This window comes from Cyprinodon variegatus, unplaced genomic scaffold, assembly GCF_000732505.1.
Source record: "Cyprinodon variegatus isolate N-32 unplaced genomic scaffold, C_variegatus-1.0 Scaffold1424, whole genome shotgun sequence".
Classification (NCBI taxonomy): Eukaryota; Metazoa; Chordata; class Actinopteri; order Cyprinodontiformes; family Cyprinodontidae; genus Cyprinodon; species Cyprinodon variegatus.
In genome coordinates this window covers 36,675-57,190 of record NW_015151877.1, presented here as the reverse complement: position 1 = coordinate 57,190, position 20,516 = coordinate 36,675, and the positions used below count along the sequence as shown (strand labels likewise).

Sequence of the window (20,516 nt, the reverse complement as noted above, 5' to 3'; positions counted from 1 at the left end):
CTCCAAGATCCAAGCTACTCCCCCATGCGTCCCCCATAGTAATTTTTATACATTATAGTGATAAGGCAAATAAACAAACTGGAAATATTTATATAATAACAATTTGTTATGATTTACAGTTTTTTTTTAAGTGCAAAATTGAAAGCATGCCAACATGCACACAATGCATGTAATTGTATGAGCAGAGGTCGAGCATAGGCCCTTCTCCTGAGCCTGGGTTAAATGTTCATTTGAACAGAAAAGAAAAAAACTATGAATTTTACCTACTAATTTGGGAAATAGACTGAAATTTGCTCCAAATACTTAACAAGTGAATTACTGAGTGCACAAATTCATAAATATAAAATATATATCATAGAGATGGTCAAACCGGAGCCCTTGAAGATTCTGAGTCTGAGCGCCACACCTGTATATGATCAAAAAAGGTTTTAAGTCCTGCTTATAACTGGATTATTCATCAAATTCAAATATATGCTGATCTAATATTATAAAAATAAATTCTATATTAAAAAAAATAATAGCGCTTGAATATTAGCACTTTTTTATGTTTAGTTTTTTTTATTTTTTTTAGAATCTGCTGTTTTTCTTCCAATGCATTTGTTGTCATGGACTGAACTGAAGTTATTTGCTTTTGGCATGAACTGTGGATGACTCATGCAGGCAGAAGATAGAAGTTATTTCTGTCATCTTTCATGACTTGGGCTGATTAAGCCAACTCGTAGTTTGGTTTAATCTCTGGTTAAGCTTCTCATGCCATTATCAGACTCTGACACTAAACCAACTAACTTTTGCTTAAAAATAAGCGATTTGGATTGCATCAGGTCTGCGATCATCTACTTCCTGAAATCTTAAGAGGCTGAAAGTGTTTTTTTTTTTTATTATTCTAAGAAATCCTCTAAAATATTTTATATAATCTAAATTTTTAAAGTTTCTGACTTTTTTCTTTTCTTTTAAGTAACTTTGGTAGGAATTATAATAAATATAATCCTTGATTCAATGCAATAAATCTGAGTCATGAGTGGTATTCAAAAGGGGGTTAGGGCATAGAGCTTGGATTCCAGAGGTACTGAGTTTGAGCCCCGCTCCCACAGACCGCCACTCTTGGTCTCTGAGCAAGACCCTTAACCACCCACTCCTCACCAGGCGCCCCAATATGGCAGCCCACTGCTCCCCAAGGGGATGGATTAAATGCAGAGGTACATTTCTCCAATGTGAGATGAATAAAGTTCAATTATTATTAAAAAAAGTATTTGATATTTAAAGTGGAATGAGTAATGAATTAATTCTTCAGACTTACTGAGTTATGCACAAGATCAACAGACTTTTTTTATTTATGTAGACATATTTCAATGCAAACTAACACAACCATGTTACAAATAATTCAAGTCAAAAAGTTCACTTTTAGGATGGTACTAATAGAAATATAAGGTCCAGTTGAATTATCTAATCTTTCTATAATGTTAGAAAACAGGTTTATCAGATGAAAGTTATTGTCACAGATCTGAAATCTCTCTCAGTTTGGGTTGATTTTTTTTTAAGTCCAAGCGGAATTTCAAAGAATATTGATAGTTTAAATTACAGTTCGAGGAACTTAACAATGAATAGATTTCTAAGCCAGTCTAAAATAGTCAGACATAAGGGAGAATAGTCAGGCAGAGCCTGGTGTTCAATACTGGGATTAAGCAAAGACCTACCACATAACAACATCAAGACATAGCAGAAACTCTGAGTAATTCATGCTGTGGTTGTTAAGGAACAAAGTAAATATAAACACAACCATATGCCTGAGTGCTACTGTGCACATCTGGGTTTGCCTGATCGCTCACACCCATGTGATGAATAAGTAGATCTTGAAAGATGTAAACACAGATTAACTCAAAATATGCCCACCCATTTGATCTCAGCTCAGAAGAAACCAAAAATAATCCAGGCAGCATATGCCCCTCCTAAGTTAGACTATGTTTCCTCTAATTATACACACATGATTCAGAGCACCCATGGTTTACTCCCCTCAGACGAGCAGCAGAAGCTAAGAAAACCAAAGCTCAGAAACCAAAACTCAGTCACAGCACGAACATGAGGACAGAGAAGACTGGATGGGAAAAAACATCTATTTCAATCCTAATTAAAGGTAAGCTATAATATGTGAATGCTGTTGATATGTGCAGGAAGAACAGCTTAATGGTAAATGTAGTCCAGTCACCTGATAACTATCAGGACATTTTTTGTTTATCTAATTGGAGGTGCCTCCTGCTTTTTCAGCTGTTTTACTTTTCAGTCCACAGCATCCATATATAACACTGAACTCTTCTAGAGTAAGAAAACCACAATGTATTTAAAATAACATTTAAAATACCTAGGTAATGCACGCATTTCTGTTCCCTTTACTTTCCAACTTTGGTATAAGTCGATGCTGATAGTGCTGGACTAAGATGAAATTCTCATAGTTACAACATTGGGGATGTGATATAGAAAAAATAATATCTGAAGTGTACTACAGTGTAATTACTAATACTTCATGAGGATTTTAGTTTCTGTAAACACACATCTCTTCCTAAAAACATGTGAAAATATTTTCTAATAGATTCAAATTAGTTTGATCCACAGATTAAACGAACGTGCTGACATATTTAAAGGATTATTTCCATTTCTTTGAAGCGAGCTTTTGTGAAGTCATTTTCTGCAGTAGCTGTAGACTAATGTCATATGACAGAGCAAACAAACTATTTTTCAATGGTGATACCAGAAAGAAAAAAAAGCAACTTAAATCAAACCAGTGAGACCGACCCCTCTAATGAAAACCATTTTAAATCGTTTTTAAAACTCCTCAAGTCTCCAAATGGTGCAGAGGCGTCTCCAAACACCCTGGCAGACCTGTGGGTTTGAGCAGATGTCAGACCACAGGCGGGTTCATCTGCACCCAAAGTGAAAACAGAAATATACCTAAAAAAGAACAAAAGAACGGAAGGAAGAAGAGCTTTGAGCATGTTGTTAATCCTGCTCTAGTAAAACACTAAAGTGAGCTGTTCTTTCAAAGTAACAGTTTTCTGTATCACTAAAGCGCCTGAACACTGTGCTCTACATGTAATCCCGCCGTCATCAGTGTGACAAAAACTGAAACGGATGTGAGCAAAGATGAAAGATCAGCTAAAGATAGAACTCTTTTTTTCATTAATTCAGAACAAAAGGGTAAATTCAATTTAAGTGTTAAATGTTACAGAACACAGTAGATCAGTAACAAAGGATTTTTATTTTCTACAAAAGAGGATGAATGTTTAGTTGGCTACCTTTAGATTCAAGTTGGGACATTTTTCATCTTGTGTTTTTTTATATTGGTGTTATCATTTGAACCATAAATGTGGTAGATTTGTTTGCAACCTGCTCAGCTAGTTGATCAGCATGATACTAAAGACTGACACATACCACCACCAAGGTTTCCTTCCTTATTTTTCAATTCTTCAAACTCATTTCTCTATGAATTGCATCACCTCTTTTCTGTCTTTCTTCAGCAAAGAAGACCCTGCACCTGGTCCTGGTTTATGCTACACATGTCAGTAGTTCTTTTCTTAGAGGGATTCTGAGAACCAAACCCCCTCAAGCTTTGACCCCTAACTTACCAACCTTTTTTCTTTTTTTTTTTACAAACACTGCGTAATCCTTCTCCATCATTGCATTCAACAGGCTGCAGCTGTGAGAAGAATTCTTCCATTTTCATCCAATTTTGTCAGACTTTGCATTTTCTCATTCTCAGCCTTCTTTTATCCACCTTATATATAGGTATTTAAAACATCTAATAAATCTTGGTATTACAAAGAATACATTTTTATTTCATTGGAGCAAATTATCTGTCTGGAGGCTTCATTAAACTATATTTATCTATTAAGCCATTGTGTTCCAGGGTGGTGGCTACCACTAATGATAGCCTGATACATGGATGCAAAGGGCAGTTATTAGCAATAGACAGAGACAGCAATGGGTAAAAAGCAGCACAGAGAAAGAGAGATAGGGTGTGTTCGATTTCAATGGCTGCATCCTCCAAGGACCTGGTCTACCTGGACTAGATTCTTCGGGCTGTGGATTCAAACAGGTCCAAGCTTCCATGGCTTTTATCACCGTTCACTCTGTCGCCTAGCAACTGTGAGCGTTGACACACAAAGCATGAAAACAGTGAATAACTAACTTTTAACTGCTGTTTTAAGTGGTTAATAACATTTTCGAGGAGCTTCAACAGCTGCATCGTACCAGATTTATAGTCCCCAACACTACAGATATATTAGAATCTGTCCTTAAATATCAGCCAAACGCATTTATACAGTGACAGATAAAATAAATTCAATAAACCAAACATTACCTACCAGATATCGGACTCAATAACCATTGAAAACAACTATTTTCATTAATTTTAGATGGAACTATTCACATACTTGTATTATATTAAACTATACTTTCAATATTCACCACTGTTCAGCGCCAAGTATATTTTTACCTCTGATCATGGAGCAGCCGGCTTGCTTGGTCTTGCAATGAATCACGGTATATCCAAGGCTACATAGGATACACCGGATCCATCCTTCAAATTGGGCTAAAAGAAGGATCCATTTCTCGTCCGCATAACGAAGAGTCTAGGAATCCAAACAGACCTATGATGTAGTCAGCCTACAAATCTGGCCTTCGGAGGATGCAGCCCATGAATTCCAACTCAGCAAATGTCTTAAAGCTGCAGGGTCACTTAAACTTATCAGAAAAGAAAACTGCAAGTCTACTGGCATTAACTAAGTTTTAAATGATGCTGCAGTAAAACAATGAGGAATATGCTAACCAAAGTATCTGGCTGTGGCTTAAATATATCAAGGACTGTTAGTTTAGAGTTTGGTATGAACTTCTCTGCAGTTTTTTTTTTTTTTTTTTTTTTTTATGAAACAATATATTTTGACTAGTATATCAAACACAAATGTTTCAAAGTAGGTTGTTTTTCGAATGCCTGAATTAAAATTAGCTGTTCAAATTTTTGATTAATATATTGTTACTATAATTGTTTAAAATACATGAGGAAAAACCTTCAGTAAAGTAGAAGGGTTTTGTTGCACTTTAATAGACATTTGCAATTTAATTCAAAAACAAATCGAGCATCCAACATGCAAGGAAAACTATGCACTGCTGTTTGTGACAATATTCTGTACAAATTGATATTTGACTATTCGATATACTATGTTCTAACTTTTTTTTATCTGTAGATTAAGGTTAGAAAATATGGCCAAAACCTCAAAACATGATATATTTCCAGTTTTTTTTTTTTGGCCATATCTATATAATTTCAATATCGATTAAAAAAAAAAAAAAGAAAAAAAGAAAAGCCTCAGAAAGACTTCCAAGAATACCTACAACAGGCCTACAGAAACTTATGACAATTATTTTACCATGTTTATAAACTTTCTTCAACTTCACATTTTTTTAATATTTGCCTAAAAAAACAAAAACACATCAAACTAGATAAAACCCAGAATATCAGTCAGTGACAAATTCTGTGATCATAGATGGTATATTGAAATAAAAAAAAAACTGTTTTAAGGTAATTATCATTGATATGGAATTTTATTATATTGCAATACATATCAAATTTGAAAGATTTTTTTTCCAGTAATACCCTCAATGCATCTTTTTATGTTATTACTACTGAAATGCTTAAAGAACTATAAGCAACATTTTACCACTAAGGTTTGATTCCCGGCCCGGGGTCTTTCTGCATGGAGTTTGCATGTTCTCCCTGTGCATGCGTAGGTTCTCTCTGGGTACTCTGGCTTCCTTCCACACTCCAAAAACATGACTGTTAGGTTAACTGGCTTCTCTAAATTCTTAGTTGTGAATGTGTGCATGAATGGTTGTTTGTCCTCTTTGTCTCTGTGTTGTCCTGTGAGAGAATGGCGACCTGTTCAGGGTGTACCCCGCCTTTCACCCACCAGCACCAGATAAGTGCAACAGCAAAAAAATGGGTGAATGAATTCTTGAAGTATTGTTTGTCAAATGAGTCTGTCTGAATCAAAGAACCATAAACACCTGGGAAGTTAATAGCATAACATCTTCAGCAATACATCACAATTGACACAGAATCCAATGGGTGAATCCATTCTTATCAAAGCAGTTGATCTGAAGGAATGATAGAGCTGGCAGCTAGTCAGGCCAACCCCACCAACAGTCTGCTGCGAAGTCCAAAACTGTCTATATCACCACCACAGAGCCATATCACCATGTAAATGCCATTAATTTTACATTTCAATTAATAAAGTAAGCTAAAATGGCTGTGGTACATCTTTCTGCTCCAGGTAAGGAAAATATGATTGATGATAACCTACTTCACAGATCCTCACTTCAAAAATCATTAAATAAACATTAAATAAATCCCTTTAAGATTAGAAACACACTCTGCATCACACTGTGCAGTTTGGGGTCTACAACTAGAATATACTCTAACTGCTTCAATCAGGAAAAAAGGTTCTAGATGCAGAGGACGGATTGTGTGATGATTTCCTTTTGAACATAGTATATATTATAGAAATATATTGTAGTGAATAAGACAAATATTACATCAGTCTAAGCATATCCAACATGAAAAACAAACATATGCATAAATTCAGGGAACATCAAAAAGACAGCAAAGCATTTCGGAACGGCCCAGTTAATGTTTAACTGTAAAGTGGACTAACGACTGTACACAAATCCAAAAAACAGCTTGACCTCCACAGCAGTTTAATCTGTGCATGTCTGTGTGTGTTAGAGGATTTGATTAGGGAGAAAACTGTGAATGCAAAGGTGTGCGTGAGCTGGGCACTCACCCATCTTCCCCTCGGTCACGACTTTCTCGGCGTACATCTGTGCTCAGGAGAAATCAGAGAGCAGCAATAGACGACGATAAGAGTGGTTTCCCTCGTCCCTTCCTCTAAATAACCACGCTGGGCAGGTGGGCTGAGCTACTGTGCTTGGTATTGTACTTTTGAAAACCTAGAAAATACATCACATAAAACAAAAATGTTACAAAACAACAGTAAATATTTACTGAATCAAAAGCTATATAAGAAGAAAAACTGATGCTTCTATTTGTTTTTTTTTTTTGTTTTTTTTTTTTGCATTCCTCAGATTTCTGTCCATGATGACTCAGAAATGTGACGTTTTCTAAAGTACATTTAATTAGTTCAGGTCCTTAAAGTGTAACCAAGGCAATTTTTGAAAAATACTACCAAAGTAGTTGATGTCAAGAGACACTGAGGGAAAGGTTTTTGTGTGGGATAAGGGAGTGGCAGCTAGTATAAGTTCACATATTAAAACATGGGAAGAGAGAAAGTGGTTGGAGACCCACAATTACTCTCTTTAATCCCTTTTAGCATGTAAACTGGCTCAGAGTTCATATGATTAACAGTGTCTTCCACACACAGAGCCACCAAGCTAGTTCACCATTACCTTTCCTAGTATAGAAAGTATTTACTGTATAAATCAGTGCATTTATGTTTGTTTCGTATGTCTGTCTCTGTCATCTTGACCCCAGTTGGCCATGACAGAAGGCCAATCACACTGAGCCTGCTTTTTTGGGGAGGTTTTTTCCTGTTAAATGGGAGATTTTCCTTTTCACTGTCACTGCATGCATGCTCTGTGTGATGCACTGCTGTGGAGTCAAGATGCAAGTCAATGTCTACTGTTTATTTCTACTCCACATGCATCCAGGATGAGCGAACCCTGTGGAGTCAATGACTGGATGTTATCAGCTGGTTTTCATTGGAGGGAAAATGTTTAACCGAACTTTCATTGGACTGTGTGATGTTTTGTGAATTGGCACTACTGAAATTAACTGATTTGAGCTTAATTAAATTGAAAAATCAGTACTGCCAGGATAGCAGAGAACAAGATGGGGGCATGAATCTGAGTGAAACTGTTATGCATCATACATGAACATGGGCTACAATGATGAAAGCAAATAGTATTTAAGCATTAAGGCAGCACTAAGGGAGTTAAAAAACCTACAAGTCCATATGAAAATGCGGAAAGAAATTTCACAAGCTGGTATTTTACAATTTTGCTGGCTTTTGGGCTGAGGTGAGAGCTCTAAGCTCTATCACATACATTACTCCCCAGTATCTGGGATTGGTTATATAGTAGAGCTTTGAGGACAGCACCATTCTACCTCATTTTAATTTGTTTAAAGTGAATATGTGACTTATTTCTAGGACATATGCAGTGATAATCACTCCATATAAAGTATAGCAGACTACAGCAGAGTTTATTAATGATGAGCTGACAAGCAGAACATCTTAAGTACTGTTTGATCAGCATAATCAGCTAATTCGCACAACTGATACTCAGTTTAATTTCAAACCCAAGTTGGGAACTGATTTCTACATTTATGGCCCTATGGAGGCGATGCAGGCATAGGGAAAAACTCATCCATGTAAATTGGGCTCAGTGATGCTTTTAAGCCATTGATCAGGGTCAGCCACTCTCAGATAGTTGATAAGTCACAATAAAATGAAGGAACTTCAACTATGGGATGCACGTAAAAAGACAATACAATCTGCCTCTTCTGGTGTTAGTAATGGTTGGTGTCAGGGAAAGTGTCTCCTACCAACCCTGTTTAATTAATACATGGATGGGTTGTTGAATAAACTAAAGGCTATAAAACTGGATGTATTATCTGTAACACTGGTTAATCATTTTCGAGTATGCTGATGATCTGGCTGTATTCTCTCCCATCGGTTTTGGCTTTCAGCAGCTGGTAAATATCTGCTTTGGCTATAGGCGTGGATATGACATGCAGCACAGCATGGTATTAGGCAGGGGTAAAGGGGAACGGTGTCCATGTGACACTTAGAAAATAACTGTCCATTGGTCAGGTTGGTTAGGAACAACCTTTGGCACAATACCTTAGAATATTCTTCAAATCTGATGTTGCCCCTTCAGTAAATCCAGTTTAACATCAACCTGGACTGATATGGTGTCAACCAAAGGAAAAGCCTCTGACCTGATATCTATGCCTTCAAGCTTGAGTAAAATCTGTCAGGCTTCATGGAAAAATTGAATGACATCTGCGGGGAAAGGAATATGCACACATAGGCGTTGAGGTGAGACTTTGAAACCTAACACTGTACCAGCTGCTAAGCACGTTGATGGTAGCATAATGCTGAGGGTCTGCTTTGCCACAAGGGAATTAGTAGACTGCTTAAAGCGGATAGAAACATCATCCTTCATCTCTCTCCTAATCATTCTACTTCTTCTTAAATAAGCAGCTTGGAAGTGGAAGCATAGGGACATTTGAGTGTTTTATAGGGTCAACAATCACAACTCATATTAAACAAGACTTAAAATGTGTAAAAAGACCAGCTACCCATGTGGAATAGATCAAATCTCAGTCTTATTGAATAGATACAAAAGATGATTCAAAGCCACCTAAATGTATAGAAACTGAAAGATTTAGATCAGCTGATAGTTCTAATTCTGTGAAGTAGGAGTGGTAAAAAAAAAATCCAGCTAGATGTGGTTCCAGAAACCAGTTGCTGTTTGCTGTGGACTTCCGTCTATGTGCATAATATGTTAGAAATATCATAATCATACCGATTTAATATAAAATATTTAATTATCAAGGTAAGTGTTACACACAGTTAGGATAAATCAAATGTTTGAAATGCAATTGAAGCCAGAATTATAATTTAGTCTGATATTTCTGTAAATCCTGTTTTATTGGATATATATTCGCTTAATTTAACCAGAAATGACTTGTTAACTATTAATTACTTAGTAGTAAACTATACGTTTTCTTCAAGGTACTCACCTGTATTCCTTTATAGCAGGTGGATTTGGGTCTTTTTTCCCTTTGAAGTTAAATAAAATAGAAAAATGTGAAAAACATAACCCACAAATAACTAAGTTTGAGCCCAAGTGGGGATAGATCCCTTTTTTTTTCAGTATATCCTCTCTTTTCCTCTCTTCACAGGTTACTGACCCCGGAGAAAGAGAAGAAAAAAAAAAAAGGAAAAAAAAAGTGAAGCAACGTTTCTTGCCAAAGTTTGGTCCGTTTGCATCAACCAAAACCACCAGCGCCCGCTTCTAGCTGTAAGAACAACATTTGGAGGAGTGGCGGGGAATTAAAACGAGCTTCCTGGAGGTTTTTTACTTGAAGTTCGTCCTTCGCTCTTTTCTCTGCGGTCTGCTTCTTCTGGGAGCGCTCTGCTGCGCACGAGAGGGGCGCGAGTGACGTCACGGTCCCTGAGTGGACGAGGTGTGCACGAGAGCTGTACCTGTGACGGACACGCTGTCCCCACCTGAAAACAGCAGCCTAATTAAACAGTTTAATAGTGATTCAGGCAGTGTTTCACTCAGCAGGTGCGCTGCTTGGTTCACACACATTTAGAAGGCTGTGAGAAAAAACACAAAAAGCAAATCTAACTGATGAAGCAGTTTCCTTCTGATGATGACATGAAACGATTGACAAAATCCAAGTTCCTCGTTGGTAAAGCAAACAAAGGGGAAGCTGAAGCGCTTAGACACTTTTGCCCTGGAGACAGAGAAGTGAACAGACACTGATAGAAGACAACAGAAAAAGCACCAAAGCCCTGCAGAAACATTAACTAGAGAAAAGGACAGTGGAGCTACAGGAAGATGGACATCAATGGTGGGCTCATAGCACATCAACAAAGCTACTGCTGCTTACTAATCATTGTTTGCATGAGAGGTAAAAATATTTCTGTTTTATTCCAGAATCATCGAGACATCAATGTGAATTGAATAAATATCATTTTTTATGACACTGTTAGAACTTGATGATTAACTTCTCTTATTAACTGTATTTATTTTATGTATTGTTACACCTATTTTAACTTGCACAGGTGTTCTAGCTGGTGATTGGTCAGTTCACCTCCCCTCCAGTCCCATATGTGCTGTGGTTGGCTCTTCAGTAGTCCTGTCTTGTTCCTATGACTACCCACTTAGCTCTGACCAATTCAAAGCAGATGGCCCACTCTCTGCTCAGGTAATAAAGAAGCCATTGTTTCTTGTAGCCAGAGTCCTTTCAATGGACATTGCTTTCTGTGCAACCTTTGTTTGGTCAGAATTTATAAATATCACCAATGATTAGGTGTTGCTGTTGCTCCAGTGAGTAAAGCTATTCAAAAAGCTTCCTGTTAATGTTAAGTGCAATTGTCAAATTAAAAAGTGTTATTTTAATTAGACAGGAGGCAATGAAAAGGGACTGGAATACAAAGTTTTGTCTGAGATGTGGTGTCTTGGAGACAGCCGCTGTATTACAGAAAGGTATGGCAGAAAAACAAAAACTCAAGACATTATTTCCAGTAAAATCTAAAGTTTTAAGTTTGTTTGTTTGTTTGTTTGTGTGTATCAGATATGTGTTCCACAGTGCCGGTATCTTCCCTGATCCATCATATGAGAACCGAGTGGAGTATCTAGGACAGCCTGGAACCAAGAACTGCTCTTTAAGGATTTCTGATCTCAAAGAGTCAGACAGTGGAACCTACGTGTTCTACCTCATTACCAACCATACGACTGAGAAGATGCCTCCACAGACTGGAATACAACTCTTAGTAGCAGGTGAGAATATTCTCTCCATTCCCTCGTTATATTTATACATATATATTTTACTCTCTCTTCATTTGGTTTATTAAAAATTAAAGAGATTACATGGTTTAATCTTGCCTCTTTGTCACACTGGTTCTGTTCATTTATTGTTATTATCAATTAGGTTAATCTTTCAGTTAGTGTAATTTATTGCAAGTCTGTTATTTTTTGTCAAAAAGATGAGTCCATGTTTGGTTGGCCACTAAAATTGAAATCAAAATATACAACAGTATTGTATTTTTGACTCAGTAAATGAAAAAATCTAAAAAAAAAAAAAAAGCAGTTCAACTAGTTTTGTTTTTGCAAATATTTCTCCCTCTCAGAGACCTTTGTTTGACTCTGTTCATTTCGCAGAAAGCAGAAGTGAAACTGACCAATTGTAAATAACAGTTCAAATTAAAAGCAAAACACAAAAAACAAGCTGAAGTAACAGTGAAACAGTAACAAATCTTGGAAAACAGTTATGATGGAGTAATTAAAGGTTTTAAAATAGATGCCTGCAGATCATCGCTGCTTCAGACACAAAATGACTCAGCTAATTTTGGGAAGGGGTGTTTTCTTTCTTCCCTTGTTTGACCACAGAGACCTTTCTGTCTAAGTGCAGTATTTGTGTGCAAGAGTTCTGTGGTTTTCTCGTTCCTTATTTTGTGTCATCTCCTCATTCGTCCCATGATATTGTTATCCTCAATCATCTTTTTAAGTCTGCATGTCAAAAGTGGAGCTGAAATACCGTTTTGTTAAGAACAAGTAGGACTCAAGTCTTTAGTTATAAGTCAAGTCATGCTAGCTTAGGCCCCTGGTTTTCAAAGTGGGGGCCGCGGCAAGTGATGTCTAGGTGCCACTGAGGAGGTTCTGTCCAACAGTCCAACCTTGGCTTCAGGAGAAGCCCTGTGATTTTAATCCAGGTATCAAAGGAGTTTGTCCAACCGGTTTTTATCTTCTTTGTGGACATGAGGACAGCACTCAGATGCTGCACCTATGTAAGAGATAAAGTTCCTCGTGATGCCCTGTAAAAGGGACACTCCAGGAAGTCTAAGTCCTCATTGCCCGTCAGGCTTGTTACCAGTGTATGTTGGAGACTGGCAGAGTGGCCATTGGTCATTGATCCTGGTCAGAACTTTCATGGACATGATTTTCCAGTGCAATAATGACCTAAAAGGGTTCTGGTTTTTTGACCAACAGACCAAGCATGACCTGGTCCCACATAACTACCGGTACAAATTACCAAGTCACATGTCTATTGCTCTGCAAGGGTGACAACTAATATTCAGTCAAAATGAAAAAATAAATATCCCTGTGCAAGTTGACTTAATATAGTTATAAGTCTTAAATGTTTAAACTGCTAGTATATGTTCTTTGATATAACTAAGATTTGCTTATTATTTCACTCGTGTTTGAGTTATAGTAATATCGGTATTTACTAGTAGATAAGTTTGAAGCTGCTTCTGGTCGTGGTATACACATTTTTATACTTATAGACTGCTAAACTTGCTAAATATTTTTATGTTCATGTGGTTTTGTCCCGGAAAATATGGAAAAACCTTTCCCAAACTTTTTTCAGCAGATTCCTTCGGAGCTGTTGCAGTCTCAGCAGGTCCATCCCATATTGTGTCTGAGGGTGCTGCATTAAGCCTGGCTTGTTGTAGCCCAGCAGCCACTGCACAAAGCCAGTTCACCTGGTACAAGAGCACAGAGAGCAGAGTTTTACATGCTGGACAGGTGTGGATTATCCGTGACGTCACACCTGAAAAATCTGGAAACTACCACTGCCAAATGAAGACTGGAAATGACATGCAAAAATCTAACTTTCTGGCCATTAATGTGCATTGTAAGTAAAAAGTAACCTTGAAGCTAATCTATGCAATTGTTAACTTTACTGGAAACCATTCAAAATATTTTTTACTTTTCTTTACTACTACTTGATAAAAAAAAGTGATATGTAGTATATATTATTTTAAATCTTTAATATTTGTAGCTACTTATTTACCTTTTGCATCATCTTCCTTTAGACCCACCTAGAAACACAAGTATCTCCATCTTAGGAGCCCAAGACGATTATCCTGTGACTCTGACCTGCAGCAGTGAGGCAAACCCACCGGTGGACACCTATGTCTGGTACCAGGGTGAAGCCTGTCGACCGACTGCAGACAAAAGCTTTCATCCAGGAAGGCGAACCAAGGCTACACTAACAGGAAGAGGCCCAACATTCAGCATGGCCAACTTTACCACTGAGACGTATGGACAGCACTGCTGTGTGGCACGCAACAGACATGGATCTGACAGCATGACTTTCAGCATAACAGATTCCAGAGGTAGGTACAGTAAATGATGAACCTCTGTTTTAAAGCTAAGAAAATGGTGTACTGAAAGACATTTAAAAATTCTATCGTTTATGATTACAGTAGGGCTGAACGATTTTGTCAAAAGGTGAAATAGTTTGCTTATTCAGAGTCCAGTGTTTCAGGACTTTACTGTAACCTTTGCGTGTAACTTCTACTATCATGCATGGATCTGTGCGATAGTGCGACTGCCTCTTCCCTTTTCATTACCACCACCTAAAGGGCTGGAGGGAGAAATTTAGTGTCTTACTCAGTTTAACTTAACGTGAAAATCTATAGCCTTGCAATTTGAAATGTTTATTTTCCTAAATTGCTGTTATATTGTAAAATCAATTAATTACCCAGCACTATATGTTATCCTTACATAGTAAATAACAAAATACAACAAAAAATTGCCTTTAAATAACTTCGATAAAGCTAGTATTTGAGTTGCAATATGTGAAGGGTACTGCTTAAGCATTTTCACCTTACTGTAAATCAACCATGACCTTTTTTACTTGGAATGTGATAGAGCTAGCAAAAATACAGCACATTTGTGAAGTAGGAATAAAATGATTAATGCTCGGGTAGCTTTTTACAAAATGGAGAACATTAAAGTGGCAAAAGATAATACTGCATCTCCCTTTCCCTGCCTAATGCACGTTACTAGCAGTATCATGTGGGAGAGTTTGTCTTCTGCCAATGAAGGAGATAGGGTTGCCAACCATCTCATGAAAAACAGAATTGTTCCGTATTTAGATATAGACGTACCTATCCCGTATTTAGTGGAAAAGGAATGCACTTTGTCCCGCTGTGTCCTTTGTCCTCAGCATCCCATCTTCCACTGATGTTGTTGATAGGATTTTTTTTTAATGAAGAATGTGTGGAACAAATGTTCCACTGAGTTAATTAAAGCTGAGCTTATTTTCAACCTCAATAATAACCTGTCTTGCTCAGAGTTTTACTCTGCTGCACTCAAAGACAAACACCTCCTCATTGCTGCAAGAGCTCAGAGGAAATACAAGTGGAAAAGTTGGGTTTTGGCCCCTTTTTTTGGCTTTGGGTTTTTTTTTTTTTTTCTGTTTTACAACTGTAGCCTACAGTTGTTGCATTCAAGTAAAGGCATTAGGTTCATCTGGCACGCACATGAGGTGTCCCTTTTTTTCATAGAGTTGGCAACCCTAGAATGAGAGCCCTTTAGAGTTTAAAGTATGGTGAAGGTATATAGTTTAAGCTTTGAAAACAACTTTTTAACAACTGTCGAAAACTGGCAGAGATTTACTTTCACCAGCTAAATTATCTTGAACATACAGCCAGAGCTAAGATGGATCGATTAAAAATTAGTCCTGTGTAAAATTCACTCAGGCAAATATTCATTCCAATTTGTGGTTTTTATGTGACAAACATTGACAGTTTAAGCCATTTGGCAATCTTTACAAGGCTCTATTTACAGTTTGTAAAATGTAATTTTCTTTAATCCTCTGCTTTGTACTGTACAGCAAAAACTCCATCAGACTCATTGAGAGGAAAAACGGTCCTAATTGGAGTAACTGTTGGGATTCTGGCTATTGTTGTTGCTACAGTTGCCTTTCTGATGATGAGGTGGGTCCCTCCCTTCTCCTGGTACAGTAATTTGCCACTTTAAACACCTTTATTGTACAATAACAAAGCTGAAACTACTGCATCTATGAGTCAAAAGGGCATCATAAATAAAACAAATGATTCAATTCAGTTTATTTATATAGCGCTAATTCACAACACATGTCATCTCAAGGCACTTTACAATTCAACTAGATCATGCAGTCAAATTGATTCAAAGTTTTTTATCTAAGGAAAACCAGTTGATTGTATTGACTCATTGACTTAAACTGGTAGTTGGTTTCACAGGAGAGGAGCCTGATAACTGAAAGATCTCCCTCCCATTTTACTTTTAGAAATGCTAGGAACCACTAGAAAACCTCCAGATTGAGAGCGAAGTGCTCTGTTAGGAAAATAAGGAACAATCAGATATCTGATGTAAGATTGAGCTTGGCCATTTAAGGCTTTACATGTGAGATAGAGGATTTTAAATTCTATTCTTGATTTAACAGAAAGCCAATGAAGAGAAACTAGGATAGGAGAAATATGATCTCTCTTTTTAATTTTCATCAGAACTCTGACTGCAGCATTTTATGAAATGCATGCAAAGTGTGGTAGCTGTTTTGTGCATGAGCAAACTGCATCAACCTGTGTGTGTATAAGTGGTGTTTATGCAATTGTGAACATGCATGAGCAAAATAGCTGCAGACTTACAAAACAAAACTGTTTTTGGTTCTGCTTTCAGAGGGAAGAAGAAAGCCAGACATCGCTCATATGTCCTGACTGGGACAACTGTCACAGAATCTTGATGACACAGATTGAAAGCAGACATTTTTTATACTGCAACTCAAATGTGAAGAGCTAATGGATACATGAGGGGACCAACACGTGTCTGATCATCCTGCACCATGACTCCATCTTTGCAGTTACATAATATACCAACTTATTATCGACACAAAACCCAACAATAAGGCTTCATATTCATCTTTTTTAACTAAGGATTTTAATTATAAATTGAATAATGTTTTTGAATAAAAGTAGTTATACATATGTGTTCTTAAAGTAAAAAAAAAAATTATATACAGTAGATATATATAAATGTGTGTGTGTGTGTGTGTACTTTTTTTTCATTTTCAAGTTGAGATTATTTATTCTCAAAGCACAAAATAAAATATGGAAGTCCAATTAGAGTTTAAAGTATGACTTTCTGTGCAACAATACATAATTAGATATGTAGATTTCCATTATGTCTGACTAAATACAACCAAATATCTGCTACAAAAAATATATAAAAGTAAAAACAAAATATGTCTATACCTGTTTATCTATTCAAGATAGGAGACATATTTCATGATTACATCTCCAATTGGAATTTACTAATGAATTTATTTTTGGGGTTTAAATTATCAGTTGATGAAATTGTCCTGCTTTGGCTTTTTTTATATACAGATGAAAGTTGTACTTTGGGTTGGTGTGATATAGTTAGATTTGAGCTGTACATGCCATGTATCAAACCCTACTTAAAGTCCTTTTATAATGTCTTCTAAGTCGAGTTACTTCAGAACATTCTGTTTGTAGGACTGTTCATTTTGCTCTTACACATTCTCTGATAAGTCCAAATAAATGAGAAATGAGGCCCTTACACAACTCATTAAGGGAAACAAATAATGCAACCGCTTTTGGCATTTATTTAGTTACTTTATCACAATTATTTTATGTCCTACCCTGCTAACATAAAACAATTGTGTTAAAGTACCTAAATATGATTACGGTGAATGCCAAAAATGGTTGCATTATTTTTTTCGGTGTTGTGTAAGGGCTAAGGGTGTTTTCGACTGTTGCTTTGAAGATAATGATGGAAAATTTAGATTTTAGGCCTCTAATGTTTCATAAGGCATAGTTTTACAATCATGGCAATATTTTAATGTTTTAAGAGCCTAATTCCACCCCAGACCCCACACAATGTCTCAGTTCCACATTTAGCTCCTTGAACATTCATTAATTTCTCAGGTTAATGATATGAGTGCTAAACCTTTCTTTTTTAACTTAATTAAAACAACTTGTTTGTTGTATTCATTTCATTAATGAGTTTGTCTCTTTCGGGTGATCTGCACATGGCTGTTGAGATAAAAACAGATGTGACTTTGAACACAGGAAATCAACCATGGGTAATTACAGATGCAAACTGCATATGACTTCCGCAGTTGTTGTTGTCTTTGATAGTGAACTGAAAGGTTGTCTACAAATAATACTATTCAGTAAATCTTAAGGAAGCTCTTATTTATAGCGTGATGCAACAAGGTTGGTCTATTTTTGTGATATAAATGACAGTCATCTCATGTTCATTAAAAAAACTGAAGTCAGTCAGACATGTTTTGGTAACTAAATAAACTTTGGGTTCTGGTAGATACTCTGCAGGACAAGAAGAGAAGGGGAAGGATAAAAACCAAGAGGACAGTGACTCCACGCAGTCAGTAACAGGATGCCCTGGGAGATCAGTTCTTAGCCCCATCAGCTTGTTTTTAGAGCGGCCTTTACAATCAACATGGAATGTATAAAGAGTTTTGGTAAAAAAATAAATAAATAAAAAACATTGGGAATCAGAGGATTATGCTTATACCAATGACAGGGGAAGGGTTTGGATGGGGATGTTGAATTTTTTTTGTTTTGTAGCAAAAAAAGGTCTTTAGACTTTAACTTTTGATGAAAGACTTCTATGATCTAGCATGTTTATAATAAAAAAGGTTTTAAGTAACAAAAATAGACTTTTTTATATAAAAAATATCATTGAAATTTTAATATAAAGATAAAACATGAAATATATCCAACATAATGAACAAATTAAAAGTATTGGCATTTTGGCTTAAAATCACTAAGCTTATAAAGCTATATTACAGTATTTCAGTCACTATACATTTTCTGACATGCTTAATCCCAAGTGGGGTTAATCCAAACCATTAAAGGGCAATTTCTACCAAGAACAGATAATGTTTGGTTTTAGGTAAAAAAAAATAAATGAAAAAATAAAAACACTAATTGTATGTTCTTCTGAGCATGCAGATATGAAATTCAAACTCTAGGGGGCAGTGTTGGTTTTTTAAACAGTCAGTAGATGGTTGAAAGCTGCTGCTGCAAAGTGTCTGACACATTTCCCCCACTGAATGTAACACAAAACCAATATTTAAATTCAATTTAAAAATAGAATAAAAACCATCAATACTATTTGAAACAGCAATCATCTACTCTACATGGAAAATCAGTGTTAGACATCACAAAAAAAGGAAATGTACATTGAGACTGTAAATGGTTAGTTCTGTTTTGAAAGCCTGTTCTGTTCATGTGTTAAAACTTGGTACAACAACGTTTTTATGATTCCTGTGTTCGGTTTCCTCCCTCATTCCAAGAGCTCACCCAAACATTACATTTTCATAATCATTGCTGGTTTTCTGAAAATAAGAAGAATAGTTTAAGACATAAATTGTAGCATATTGTTCTTTACTCTATTGTTTTTACCAGAACCTGCTCCTGTGCTCACCTCTTTGTCTTCTTCAGAACAAGACCGGTGTTTCCTTTAATAACAAGATAAGAGGCCTCAATTAACCAGGCGATTCCACATTTCTATGTTAGGAAAGCAACAATTTCTGTGTTACCTACCAAGCCCAGATGATAACCAATGGCAGCGTGAGCAGAAAAATTACCTTGATTCCAATCCCAAGGACAATCAATGGATGAACTGAGATTTAAAAAGATAAACCCTAATTAACCCAAATAAATAATTGAACATGAACACTTCTGTTCCTCCAATTCCCACCTGTGTCTTCCACAGTCAACAGCACTTCAGCCGAACGGCTTTGTCCCACATGGTTCTGGGCCTGGCAGATGTACATTCCAGTTTGGGTCAGCTCCAAAGAGGAAATGCTCAGGACCCGCCCCAAACCCACCTGGAGATCAGAGCTGGGGTTGGAAGCGTTACTCCTGTACCACCATGTGTAGGTATCTGCTGCAGGGTTAGCAGCACTCTTGCAGGTCAAATTTACACTGCTTCCCACCAACAAAGGGTTAGAACGATTCACCTCAATGGACACATTTATTGGAGCATCTGCATGAGAAACACAAAAGAGCAGTTAAAATCAAAATGATTTACTCTGGCTAATGCTGTAAATCTCAAATTTTATATACAAATGTCCATGCAGAGGTACTGTTGCTAGTTTTTTGGTTTTTACCTTTTGTCACGTTTCAACCACAAGCCTCAGTATTTTTCTTAATTTTATGTGTTAGAAGAAGAATTCATTAAAGAGAGAGGAAAAAATTATGCATCATTCTTAAAATTACTCCTGTCTCTGCAACATCTAACAAAGGTTCTTCCTGGATTGTCCAGCATTTAGCTCCACCCATTTTCCAATCAACACAGATTAGCTTTGCAGTAGAATTACAGCAAAATGCTTCTGCAGTCGCCATGTTTCCCCATGTTTAATAAATAGGTAACTTTGAAATGCCTTCAGTTTTACTTGGTCTGGAGAGGTATCAGAGTCAAGGGGACTGAAATCAAAAAGATGCTTTTTTTACCTTTCAAATTTTATATTTGTAATAAAAAAAACATCAGAGCATAACATTTTATGTTCAGCTCTCATTTATGTTCCACCTTGGATTTGTCTTTTGTGATCAAGTTTTTGGCGCACATGCACTCAGGGGTGCAACTACCTTATTTCTAATGGTTATGCAGACACATTGCAGGATTCATGTTTGGCTTTTTTTACAAAAGGATACCAGATATCTAAATCATTCTGGTCATCTATGTTTGCATCACAGCCATAATGTAGTGCTTTATCTGCATGAAGACATTCAAAATGCATGGCATTCCCAAATTTAGGAATATATCTTTTGTATGCTTTTATTCACCAATAAAGTAAGTTACTGAATACTGTTTAAACAAAACCACAAATGGGTCTCCTTATTTTTCTTGCAATGATTGGTTGCAAATATTGATCAGTAGTGGTGAGTTTTTTTTCC

The 20,516-nt window shown here is 36.6% G+C and overlaps 3 protein-coding genes across 4 annotated transcripts in view; 1 reads left to right on the top strand and 2 right to left on the bottom strand.

Annotated features, from left to right (window-relative positions):
* Positions 1-9,980, bottom strand: part of hpn (hepsin) — a 25,218-nt gene extending 15,238 nt beyond the window's left edge. The window contains exons 1-2 of the mRNA XM_015403008.1: positions 9,812-9,980; positions 6,831-6,996 (exon numbers count right to left, since the gene is read on the bottom strand). Of these exons, the coding sequence (XP_015258494.1) occupies positions 6,831-6,867 (37 nt within the window). The 5' untranslated portion in view covers positions 6,868-6,996; positions 9,812-9,980. The remainder of the gene's footprint in view (positions 1-6,830; positions 6,997-9,811) is intronic.
* Positions 9,981-10,184: 204 nt separating this feature from the next.
* LOC107103339 (limbic system-associated membrane protein-like) lies at positions 10,185-16,629 on the top strand. Of its 2 annotated transcripts, none has more exons than XM_015403009.1 (8): positions 10,185-10,711; positions 10,866-11,008; positions 11,207-11,289; positions 11,378-11,583; positions 13,172-13,438; positions 13,620-13,922; positions 15,428-15,530; positions 16,252-16,629. In XM_015403009.1, the coding sequence occupies exons 1-8, from the start codon at positions 10,639-10,641 to the stop codon at positions 16,313-16,315; spliced, it is 1,242 nt and encodes a 413-aa protein (XP_015258495.1). In that variant the 5' UTR covers positions 10,185-10,638; the 3' UTR covers positions 16,316-16,629. The 2 variants fall into 2 exon arrangements, with proteins under 2 accessions (XP_015258495.1, XP_015258496.1); XM_015403010.1 differs by having other exon boundaries at positions 13,175-13,438; positions 16,252-16,628.
* Positions 16,630-18,335: 1,706 nt separating this feature from the next.
* The window catches only part of LOC107103337 (B-cell receptor CD22-like), an 8,301-nt gene continuing 6,120 nt past the window's right edge, over positions 18,336-20,516 (bottom strand). Inside the window, exons 4-7 of the mRNA XM_015403007.1 lie at positions 19,318-19,605; positions 19,161-19,239; positions 19,042-19,075; positions 18,336-18,952 (exon numbers count right to left, since the gene is read on the bottom strand). Coding sequence (XP_015258493.1) covers positions 18,914-18,952; positions 19,042-19,075; positions 19,161-19,239; positions 19,318-19,605 — 440 coding nt within the window. The 3' untranslated portion in view covers positions 18,336-18,913. The remainder of the gene's footprint in view (positions 18,953-19,041; positions 19,076-19,160; positions 19,240-19,317; positions 19,606-20,516) is intronic.

Coding starts and splice junctions, on each gene's coding strand:
- LOC107103339 (XM_015403009.1), top strand. CDS start 10,639: ATGGACATCAATGGTGGGCTCATAGCACATCAACAAAGCTACTGCTGC. Junction 11,290..11,377: donor AGCCGCTGTATTACAGAAAG/GTATGGCAGAAA, acceptor TGTGTGTATCAG/ATATGTGTTCCACAGTGCCG. Junction 13,439..13,619: donor TCTGGCCATTAATGTGCATT/GTAAGTAAAAAG, acceptor ATCTTCCTTTAG/ACCCACCTAGAAACACAAGT.